Source organism: Cavia porcellus, unplaced genomic scaffold, assembly GCF_034190915.1.
Source record: "Cavia porcellus strain 051 isolate PalLab524CR breed Dunkin Hartley unplaced genomic scaffold, mCavPor4.1 scaffold_9, whole genome shotgun sequence".
NCBI classification, from domain to species: Eukaryota; Metazoa; Chordata; class Mammalia; order Rodentia; family Caviidae; genus Cavia; species Cavia porcellus.
The window spans coordinates 73,527,760-73,540,222 of NW_026947492.1; the positions used below are offsets into that span (position 1 = coordinate 73,527,760).

Consider the following 12,463-nt stretch of genomic DNA (forward strand, 5'->3'; position numbering starts at 1 on the left):
ATTTTATAATAATAATAACTTCCAAAATGCAGCACCTGATGGAACTTTACCTTAGGCGTCTCAAATACTTGTTCCAAATGTATGATGTGCTTATGTTTTACACTTTTTAGGATGTTCACCTCCCGTTCAAGTAACTTCACAGCAGAGCTTCCAGCCTTAATTAATGAAGAAGCACAGATTTCACAGGTGACTATTACTCTTACCTTCCTCAATACAACAGTTTTTACCTTATACTGTTTTCTATATTTCTTGAAAAGCTTCTTTTTCAAATGATACCAGGCAGTTTATTATATGGTCAGATTAAATTATGCCCCTTCTTTCCTTTGTTCAATTTCAAATTCTATTTAATTTGCCCTCATATCACAACTAATCTCATGCCTGTTTGCATAAATTAGCTACAATACGTCATGTGTCTCTTCCCAAAATTATTCCAATTTTTAATATGCTATTTGGTATTTCCTTCAAAATCACATTGATTCTTTCATGTTAGCATAAATAAAACAAAATCTTCCAAAGATATCTATTGGAAAAGTTTTTTTTTAATAAGAAAATGTTTTTGTTTTGTCTAGTTTTGATATAATTTATACATATCAAAAAGACTATAGACAATGAGACTCTCCACTTGACTCTCCATTACACTGCTTCCTGTTCCCTCTGTTCAAAACAGACAGACAGACAGAAAGGCAGACAAAGAAACCTTACCTTCAGACCTGGTCTTCAGACCAACCTAAACCAAACTTTATCTCCTAGCACACGTAAACCTTACTATGCCTGACAGGAAAACTAAAGACAAAAACACTTCATTCAGAGCACAGGTAACTGCTTGTCTACCTGTCATCTAAGAAGTTCTACTATAGGGTCTTTCTTTACCCACACCACTGCCACCACCCACCAAAATCATCAAGGCTACTGCTACTGAAGTTGGCACTACTTGAGGATAAGCATTGTCCTCCTTTATGGGTCTCATTTCCATATAAAAGTACCCCTGAAAAAGAAAACAAAAAGACCTAGTCCTCTATGCTTCACCCATCCCCAGTTTGGGAGAATAGTAATGATTCTTAAAAGGGACTGATCACAAAACAAAGACGATCTAATTAGAATTTTACCTAGGATCAGTCCTGCTTCTAATTGCCTTGCTCTTCAACCTTTAGTATTTCAGCCTGAGTAGACTACTGACCATCCTACTCTACCCCACCATGCAGGATGCAAGCATATTTTAGGGTTAATCTTGATATCCACAAATAGTGACAAGTGCATTTTTTTGGCCAACTGGATATGGAAAGTTACCATAATTTCTCCTAATATCTATTCCAAATCTATTCCAATGTCTCTCCTCAAATGTCTTTATTGTTATAAAATACAACAATATGATGTCTAATTCATATATTGACAAGTAAATTTCATTTTACTACATTAGTTTCTTATAAACTCTCAACATCAATATAGGTGTGAAAGATTAATTAATTAATTACTAAAGTCTCAAGAAGGTATATGTACAGTAAAAACGAACCTCTAACCTACCTGACATCAAGAAAGCAATAGAAATAGCATTCTAGCTAGCACTGTAGGATGCTATCTATAGTTCTAAAGAATTCTAAAACTTGTAGAAAAGTTCTTAAGTGTTTCAAGATTGATATTTTACCATACTAAAGTTTAGGGAGAAATTTGCTTTTGTTTGCTTTGTTTGTTTGTCTGGGATTTTCTTTGTTTTTTTTGTTTTGTTTTGTTTTTTTGTTTTTTGGTTGTTGTTGTTGTTTTTGCTTGTAGTTTGTTTTTTAGACAGGGTGTTGCTTTCTACTACTGGCTAGACTTGAATTCACTTATAGCCCCGGCTGGCCTTGAACTCATGGCAAACCTCCTGCCTTGGCCACCCAAGTGTTGGGATTACAAGCATGCACAACCATGCCCAGTGCTTTAGTTCATTTTAAGGAATACATAAAACCTGCTATTTAGTTTTATAAATTTGTATTTATCATCACAGATCTGAGAAGCACCATAATGTTGTTTTGTTTTTTCCTCAAACAGATTTTTTTAAAGCTGATAAAATGATCCAAGTATAAAATCTGAAGCCATAGACTGCCTAAAGAGAAGCCCAGTTTTTCTCCACTCTGATAGGAAATGCAGTGGGGAATACAGCGGTTATGAGTAAACAGTATGCTCCACAGACATGGGGAAAGTGGCTCAAGCTGAAGAAGCAGGCAGGCTGAAGAAACAGAATTACCCAGGGGTAAGGAACAAGGGAGCTGAGTGAAAGGGAAAAATAGGAGAAACGCCTGTGTATCCAAACAGCGTAGGGCAGAACGTTAGCATGCACTTCTACCAAAGACATCTATCTGTAGCCCACAGCCCTATACCTACACATCAGAGTACCAGCCTTTATGTTCAACTCACGCTGGCAAAATTTACCTATTTGATTACACTTATTGGAAGTAAAATGATTAAAGTCACCCAGGACACATAACTACACTTGTTATGTTAGCCCTTCCATGAGCTTTTTCTAGACAGCACTTACCTACTGAGTTCATGAACTAGTTCCTCTCCAAGCGGGCAGAGAATGTTCTGCGCCAGTAGGTCAGTCCAGGCCCTGGCTCCCAGCATTAGACAGAGCTGATGTTAGGGTGAACACTGTGTCCTCCCACTTATTCAGCACTGGCACCATGTCTTCAGCATAACCTCTTATAAGAAGTCTTACCTTTTCTTTATTTACTGTTTTAATGGCCCACTTAGTGTCTGTTTCCTTGTCTGTAGCTTCAAAGACCATTCCAAAACTCCCTTGTCCCAGTATTCTTCCAAAAGTATAGATTTCCTAGGGACAGAGTAAGAGTTCCTTTATCTATCCCTCTCTGTCATTCATCTGGTATTTAAAATGAATACATAATCCTGACCAACATTGGGCATCGGGTCCAAAGGGAGAGATTCTTCTCCAGGGCAAAGTAAAATAGAAGACATTGCTATACATTTGCTTCAATATTAATAAATAGAACTGAACCCCAAATAAGTTTTGATTAATTTTTTAATGTCCCCCTTTGGAGGGAAACCACAAAAGTCTTAATGGTGAAGTGAGGAAAAGCTTCAAAGTGTGAAAATAAATCTCTTCCAACCTATAATATTAATGAAATATCTTTGTGAGCAAAAGCACAAGTAGAATAGTAATACACACACACACACACGTGTGTATGAGTGTGTGACTGTGTACCTGTATATAAATAATACATTCACCTAGAAAATTATCCCAAATTCAGAGAGCTATACTATAAAACCAAATCATATAATAATTGAATGTCTTGTGAACAACTTGTTTAACAAATGATGCTTTTTCCTTATTTGCATTATGTTTGTTTTGTTTTGCTTTGTTTGAGGAACCAAACTCAGGACCTTGGCAAGCAGGTGTTGTGCCACTGAGCTATATCCCTGGCCCTAGATATTGCTTTTATTGCCTTATTCATTTTGACTAGAAAAAGCAATATGTGGTAGACATTTTAATACAAATTAGTACTGAAAAGAAAATAAACACCACCCATAATTGTACTATCTAGGCCAAGAATCCTTCTGTTTATCTTTTTTTCTCTGCTTATCATTTACTTTTTACATTACAAGACAGAATATGTCAGTTTTACCAACAGCAGAATTCTGGTTCACATTGTAAAATTAAAAACAGGAAACTCATTTCCGTGAACAGAGTGGCAGGAGTCAACTTCCCTCATCCGAATCGACTCATGAGTACTGAGCAGAGTTTCCAGACTCACCGAGCGTAAGAGGCCGAGCCCGCGTCACTAGGTGAAGCCTCCGAGGGTCTGGCACCAGGCCTCTCCTGTGGATACCACTCTATCACTGTGTAGCCGCCTGCACCTTTGCTGGGAAACTGAGAAGCCAGGCTCTCACATTCCTACTGCTCACACTCCTTTCTTCTCTAAAAGAAGATTCCATGCCCAACAGCTCACCTCCATCCTGTAGGGAGCCGGGATTAACCCCGCACCGTGGAGACTATTCCTTCCTTTTCACTCGTTCAGCATGCGCATGCTGGCCCTCAAACTCTATTATATTACTCTCTTGCTAATCTTGGTTCCCCTTTTTCTTCCAAGATAGTACAGAAGATCCTCAAGGAACTATTTCTTTTGTATCCCTGAAAAGACCTAGTTCCTCCTTCTTCCCTGGTATCACATAATAGCACAATAGCAAGAATCAAAAGTCAGAAAACTTAGATAAAGAAAGGTAAAACATAATTTTGTTTCATTACATTTATATACAACTCTTACCTATACATTATGTAAAGTGAATTAAATCTCAATTAAAATGGTCATTTATCCCTTTTCCCCCCACAGGGAAAAAAAATCTCTTCATAACTATTTTCCACATTTTCTTGTCTTTTAAAAATTAAACTTTCACTAATTTCTAAAATAATATAATACCACAATTTAGATGCAGTATTAAAATTCTGTATAGGTTCTTTAACATAAGAAGAGACCCATTAATTTTTTTTTATAATTTAATCTTTTTAACTGCTTTGATATCATCATACACTGGTAAATACGAAGAAAATTTTTTCTTGTCTCTAGTAATTTTAAGATGCTATTAATAGTGTAGGTATATTTTTATTGACCTAGAGAATACTCATGATATACTTTCATGTGTAAAGCATGTATAAAATAATCCTTTATGAACATGTGTAGGTAGAAGTGATTTTGATATCCCAAAAGATGTTCAATTAAATATTAAGAGAAGCTATCCATGGACAGAAGAATGGTGGGTGACTGTAACTCCTCCACATCCTTCACATCTTTGTAAATGTTCACATCCTTCTAAACCTTCCTTCATATCCTTCACATCCTTCTAAATTTTCAAAATATTTAAAATAAGTCTGTCCATGTTATGTGGGAAAAGGAATATGATCTTCATTTGTATCAGCTAAAGTTATTTTTTTTTTCAAGTGTACGTACATTTGAAATATTTTATAATTTAAAGTAGGAAAAATTTTAAGCAAAATAGAATAAAACTGACAAATGCACAGAAAAACAAATGTAATAAATATTAAATTTGTTATGTTATACCTGTCTGTTGATTCTTTTCAATTCTTTATCCACAGTTTCATAATTTTTCACAATTAACACATTTTGCTTTTAGAATAATTCTTACAGATAGATTTAAAATGTAATAAATTTGTGGGCTTTTAAAATGGTTTTTATTTAAAGGGAGGAAATGTAAAATTTTTAATTTTTACATCAGAATTTCTCAGGAATTCTCCTGAACACTTCAGATAAATTGCCACATATATCATAAAACTATTTTTAAAGTTACATAGCATTATTGTGACATTCTGCTTGTAACATTTTCTTTAATCTTATTTTAAAAGAACACATTTTAATTTTTAAATGAAAGAATAATGCTGATATTGATCTAACCTTGAAAACACCGGAGGGGTTCACAAGAAAAACTATAGCTTCAGGGCCAGTTGCCATGGGAGTGATCGGCTGAGCTACTTAAAATCTGCTGGCCTCTGCGTTTTCCAAAAGTCTACACAAAGACTTTACAACTGCTTTTAAGACTAGCCAAGATGCTTTGACCAAAAATTTTCCTTTTTGTCTAAATAAAATGCCCTTCACTTGAATTAAAATCCACTGGTCTTCCATAAACAAAAGATAGTCCGCATTTTCTTCAGTAGAACCTTTGAAATACTTTAAAACGTTAAAATTTTCTCCTTTTTCTACTTCTCTAGAGACTGATTTTAAAATCAATGTTTTCATTAACCATGGCTTAGGGGAAAAAATCTGCAAGTTCCTAATCGCTTCATCTTGCTTTCCCCATATACCTCAATAGCCGCCCGATCCCGCATCCGTGTGTGAGGGACTTTTCCTTCCGGAATGTTGCCTCGCCCCCACTGCTGCTGAGATGTTTTTCTCTCTACCACTGAGGCTCCCAATGGCTAGGACAAAGAGGAAATTCGAAAAAATAATGTTAAGACACACTGTTCTTGTTAATAAAGAGCTCTAGATACATCTGATACATTTTGATATGTGTGATATTTACTGTTTTAAAATAGTCTACTGTCTTTTTCAAATTCTAAATCCTACATGATTTCATCAGATCATGAAGCTACATAAGACCTTAAGAACTCACTCAATCCAATCTTCTGGAATCAGGCAATCTACTTGATAACCTGCCTAACAGATACATCAGAATTTACTTGATAATTCTTTAAAAATCAACAGAAAAGGCAACTTCAGTGTCCACAAGCACCTCTGTTTTAAAACAAAATAAATGTCTAATCACTTACATATAAATTGGTCAGATATTTACAAAATATTCTTTAAGTGAAAGTAACACAGTAACAACTCAGAGACACCTACATTATACTGCAATACAAATCACATTAGGTAAGAGTTAGATGTAATTTCAATTTTGATAAATCAGGTAGGACTTTTCTTAAACTGCCTGCTATCTACCTTCCAAATTGTGTCACACAACTGTAAGTTTCCACACTGACTCTTTTTTATATAGATGAAATAGGCAAATCACTTCCATTACTTATCTAAAGGTTGTGGTATAACTAATGCAAACTGATTTGTAAAATATATTTGATATTCTTACTTATATCTTATTAACCATACATCTTATTAACCACAAACATAAATCCCATTCTGCATCAGTTAATGAAAGTGCTCAAAAACTCAAATTTAATTCAAGTTGGAAAACCAGTCCTTTTCTGTGTAACCCAAGATCCTATGTAACTCAGGACCTTGAGAAATATTTAATTTGGGCAGCGGTTGGAAATAACAAACATCTAACTAACAACCAACTTTGTTCACCTATGTGAATGAAAGGTTCTTTTAACAGTTAAGAAGGCAATGAATTAGCTAACAAGGACTCAGGCAAGGAATGGGTAAGAGAATGGGTTGTCAAATCATGTTGACACACTGAATCTTCAATATTTACCAAATCTTTCACAGGAGTGTCTTTGCTGGCATTTTTTTCATTTTGTCTATCTACTGGAAATGTAAGTTCTGCACTATCAATGCTTGATGTCTGTGACATTTCTACCACCAAAACTGGAGAAATACTTGCTTCACAAGAAAGTCCATCTCTCTGAGATGTAGAACAGCTGGAGTAACTTGTGGGGTTTTTATTCAAATTACTATCAGCCATTTGCTTAACTCTGCCACAAAAATAACTTGAAATATGATTTCACTTTTCAAGAAAAAGAACCAGATCACAAAAGATATGGTAGGTTGGTGATGAGAATTGCAACTTCGAATTGGTGAGGTCCTTAGGTTTATAATGCTCTAGACTTGTATTCACACAGGAGAGAGAGCTGCAGAAAAAAAAGAAATTATCACTGAGAAAATTCATATCCTAGAAATTAGTAAAAACTACAAATTTGAATCAAAAGCATTCCCTAAGAGCATGAAAGGTTAATATAACCAATTTGACCACAAACCTGCTGAAAAATATGGTCATTTAAACAGGATCTTATTAAATCAAACTAGTGCAGTATGAAATCAAACTTGGTGAATATCATTTTTTTTGATAGCAGAGATCAAACTTACAACCTCAAGCTTGTAAGGCAGGCGCTTATGCCACTCAGCAAAATCCTCAACCCCGTGAATATCAATTTTTAAGAAAGTAAAACAAAATAGATAATATCAGGGTATTTTGTATAAATGCTTAGTAAGTTCTATGATGGTTTTAATTATACAAATATATATTATAGAATGTCACTGTGGGTTGTAGTAAACAAAAATCTAAAAATAGTGGAGTAAAACATACATTGCAATTGGGTATGGTAGCACACACCTGTAATCCCAGCACTCTAGAGGCTTAAAGCAAGAGAATTACAAATTCAAACCCAGCAGGGGCAACTTAGTAACTTAGTGAGAATTTATCTCAAAATAAAAAATAAAAAAAGGGCCAGGGATGAAGCTCATTGCAAAGGTCATGGTTTCAGTCCTCCATATTACCGCAAAAAATTGCTGTGGCTTCAACATTTAAAGCCATAATCTGTTTCTTAACAAAGCACATTTTTTTTGGTACCAGAGATCAAACTCACGACCTCACACTTGCCAGGCAGGTCCTTAAGCCACTGAGCTAAATCCCTGGCCTCAGAGAACATTCTTATTACAAACTTCACAAAGGAATAAAGTGATTTCATGAAAATACCTAACTCTAAAAACATTTAAAGACAATATTAGAAGTAATGTCATTTTTATACTTACCTTGCAAAAATAGGAATAAGGAGGTGCTATTTTACCCTGGATGCTCAGAATTCTACCAAACTAGGTTCATCTGTATAGAAGCAAGTTGGAAAGATATGAGCTGAGGAAGAAGGAAGGAATGTACTCTGCAGTACTAGTGAATGCCTTTAGAAACTTGCAAAAATAACTAGGAATATATTATTATGGTATTATGGCATAGTATTTCAGATACTCTTTAAAAGTATTATTGTAGTCACTGATTCATAAAATTCGCGATATCTAGACTAAACCTCTATTTTTTAAACTGGGGTAAACTTGGCCAGAACAGAACATTAAATATCTTTACTTCATTAAAGAAATATATTTCTACTCTTAGGTGCCAAAGACTGGTTTTTTAATCAATAATGTTTCATCAAAACTTTATCTATTTTTATTATCACATTTTTATTGGATCTGGATTTGTTGTATTGTATTAAAATCTTTCCTAATATTAAAGCATTCTTGTATTTATACTATGAACCTTATGCACTAACAAGTTTTATTTTGAGTGTTCACAATTACATTCAAGATAACTTGGTCTATAGTTTTCCTGTTCAGCCACCTTTTGTTGGGCTTTGATAAGAGATGCTGACTAAATTTCATAAGATGGATACTTTTCAATTCGTGATGCATGAATTCACAGGAAAGTCTGCTACGCCCATAAATCTTATGACAGATATTTCTATGCTTAGCCTATGTTTACTATCTCATTATTCCTTACTAAAAGAATCCTGATTTTGTTTAGGGTGGCAGTGCGCTAACTAACATCTTATACTTACAAATTAGAGATAACAATATGATTTATAGCAAGGAATGTAGCAAAACCTACTTGAAAACTTATATTCCTAAACTTTATTAAAGTCCTAAAAAAAGGGTAAAAATATACCAAGTGGGCAAATAAAACAGCAGGAAAAGTTAGTAAGGAAACAAAATTTGAGGCTCTACATAAATGGACTCCTCACTCTCCAATTTCATGTCTTACCACTTCGTGTCTCTATCTTTGTCTCTGTGTGTCTCTCTCCATTTCTGTCTCTCTCTGTCTGTCTGCCTGTCTGTCTCTCTCTCTTCCACCACCCTGAATGTACTAGTCTACTTGTTGTTGCTTGACTCCTCCAAGCAAATCTCTCTTCAAGACCTTTGCCCTCTCTTCTTCTGCCTATGTTGCTCTTCTCTCAAAGTTATCGGCTCCCTCGCTTCACTGTGGTCTCTTCTCATTCAAGATGCCTTTTCTACACACTTGATCCAAAAGAGGTGTGTTCACTCAATTGTCTCACCTTACTCTCTTTATGGCTCTTATCATTTCACTCAGCAAGTTTTACAGTGGAACACTTTCACTTTTAGTGAACACATGATTCCCATATAAACTTTCAAAGCAATGCAGAGCCATCTAGCTCATTTTATTCCACTAGAATAACAGAAAGCTAACATGGCAGAAATCCCAAAAGGGAGAAGAGTTTCACTAGATAATCTCATTTGTGAATAAATGAAAAAATACCAGATGTCAAACTTGTATTTATCCCAGGTGATGTATACGGGTTATTCCAAGGTTATTTAGACAGAAATAATAGACAAGTCAGTCCAGTAAGTATGAGCTCTCATCAGAGTAGTGAGAACTTTTCTGTCATTAAAATTCCTAATGGCAAGCATAAAGAAAGGTGCATTAATAAGTTCTTTCCAAACAGGCAGAGGGAGAAAAGAATGCACCTGAAGCCCCTGAACACATGCACATGCACGCACACATGCACACACGCATTCATATGCACACACGCATTCATATACCCACCTCTTACAAATGTTTTCCCTTGTTTTTCAAGTAAATGTAGCAGCACAAAGACAGCTCTGAATGTACCCATATACACTTTGCAACATGATTTAACTTCAAGTCTAGAAGAAAATGCTTTGCATTTCAAGTTAAATATAAAGCCTGTAACCATCACTGACTCAGAGCAGTGGAACAGATCTGTAAATAATAGCCTTTATGTTTAGGAAAAATACTACTTTCTCTTTGCAGGATTAGAAACATTTCATGTCAGATGTGTAAGGCATCATTCTACACATGCATTAAGAATATGATTTTATGGCACTTTTTTGTAAGAAAGTATAAGAACTGTTAATAATAAAGATTTATTTAAATACTAATGAGTTACTTCATTATAAGTAAATACTCCTAAAAGCATACTTACAGACTTACAATTTATTAAATTTCTACTTTTGTTCTGCTATGGGTTACAATATACACACATATGTATACTTAATATTAACCACTTACCAGACATGTGCTTTTTAATTATTTTTCCCTGTCCTAGGTTACCTTTTCATCCTGTTGTTGCCTTTGTTATGCAGAAAATTTTTAGTTTGATGTAGCTCCATCTAGTGTGGTATCGAAAAAAGTCATTGTCAGGACACTTTTCTTTTGTTTTCTTCCACAAATTTTATGGTTGGGATCTTACATTTAGATCTTTTATATATTTTGAGTTGATTTCGGTATATGATGTAAGATTTGACCAAATTTCATTTTTATGCACATGGAAATCTAGTTTTTTCAGGACCGTATGTTGAGAAGACTACCCATTCCTCATTGTGCCTTCTGAGTGCTCTTGTCAAAAAGTAGTTCCCCATACTTGTTTGCATTTATTTGTGGGTTCTGTTTTGTTGTATGGGTCTATGTTCCTGTTTTCATGTCAGTATGATGCTATTTTAATTACTATAGCTCTGTGATATAATTTTAAATCAGGAATTGTGATGACTCCAACTTTGTTCTTTCTTGTATTATTTCAGTTATTTGAGGATTTTTTCTTGGTAGTGCCATACAAATTTTAGAACTCTGTTTACATTTCTGTGAAGAATGCCATTAGAATTCTGATAACAAATGTGATAAATCTTTATACAGTTTTGGGAAACATGCATGCTTTAACAATATTAATTCTTTCCATGAACATAGGGTATCTTTCCATTTGCAGTATCTGTGACCTTTTAAATTCCTTTCATCAATGCTTTTTAGTTTTCAGTGTACAAATCTTCTGTCTATATTTATTAACAGATGTTTAATGCTACCATAAATGCAGTTTTGTCTTTATTTCTTTTCCAGATATATCATTACTAATGTATAGAAATCATACCAATTTTGAGTTGAATTTTTATCCTAAAAGGCTCCCAAATTTATTTATTAGTCCTAACTATTTTTTATAGAATCCCTGGGGTTTTCTACATATAGGACCTTGTTAGTTGTAATAAAATTAAATTACTTCTTCCTTTCTGATTTAGATGCCTTTTATTTCTTTTTCTGAAAAGAATCTCTTGATGGTATGTTCAATCAATTTTGAATAGAAATGGTGAGAGCACCTTTTACCAGATCTTAGTAAAAAGGATTTCAGTTGTTTCCCATTGATTATGGTATAAGATTAGATTCCTTGCATCTTTCTTATATTGAAAAACTTTCCTCTTGTACCTAAACTCCTAAGATTATTTTATCAGGAAAAAAATGCTAAACGTTTATCACACTGTTGAGATTATCCTGTGATTCTTATCTTTCATTCCACCAGTGTGACATATAACACTGTTCAGTTTGTAAATGTTAAGCCAGTCTTGCATGCCAAAGCAAACACCACTTGGTCACAAGTACAATCTTCTTGATGTGTTGTTGAACTCATTGTGCCAATATTTTATTGAATGTTTTTGTACTGATATTCATCAGAAATACTGATCGTAGTTTGCTTTTTCTTTGGTATCTTTGACTGACTTAAGTATCAAAGTGATATAAGCCTTGTAAAATGTGTTTGGAGGTATTCTCCCTTGCTCAGTTTTTTGGAAAAGCTTAAGAAGTATTGGTAATAATTATTCTTTGAGTGATTGGTAGAACTCAGCTGTGAAACCATATGGTTCAGGAATTTTCTTTGTTGGAAGATTTTTAATTACTTCCTCTACTCTTTGTTATAACCTAATTTTTAAAAATGAGCAAAATCTACTGAAAATTTTTCCAAATAAAACATAAGACAGCCAACAGGCATGTGAAAAGGGTACTTCACAACATTAATTATAAGGGCAATGCAGATTAAATCCATAACAAGATATTACCCTACTATCCATAAGGATAGCTGGCTTTGTTGTCTGCTTGTTTTAGTATATTTTCAGTACTAAGAATGAACCCAGGGCTTTCACAATGAGCTGCACCCTCATCTCCAGTCTCTCTCTCTCTCTCTCTCTCTCTCTCTCTCTCTCTCTCTCTCTCTCTCTCTCTT

General features: G+C 34.4%; 1 protein-coding gene across 3 annotated transcripts in view; it reads right to left on the reverse strand.

The window, feature by feature from the left end:
* The window catches only part of Stk33 (serine/threonine kinase 33), a 206,665-nt gene that overhangs the window by 65,682 nt on the left and 128,520 nt on the right, over positions 1 to 12,463 (reverse strand). For 2 of the 3 annotated variants that reach the window (XM_063256699.1, XM_003462431.5), the window contains exons 2-5: positions 6,931 to 7,306; positions 5,807 to 5,920; positions 2,693 to 2,806; positions 51 to 155 (exon numbers count right to left, since the gene is read on the reverse strand). In XM_063256699.1, coding sequence (XP_063112769.1) covers positions 51 to 155; positions 2,693 to 2,806; positions 5,807 to 5,920; positions 6,931 to 7,140 — 543 coding nt within the window. In that variant the 5' untranslated portion in view covers positions 7,141 to 7,306. Of the gene's footprint in view, positions 1 to 50; positions 156 to 2,692; positions 2,807 to 5,806; positions 5,921 to 6,930; positions 7,307 to 8,207; positions 8,278 to 12,463 lie in introns of all 3 variants that reach the window. The other variant, XM_063256698.1, reaches the window with a different exon arrangement.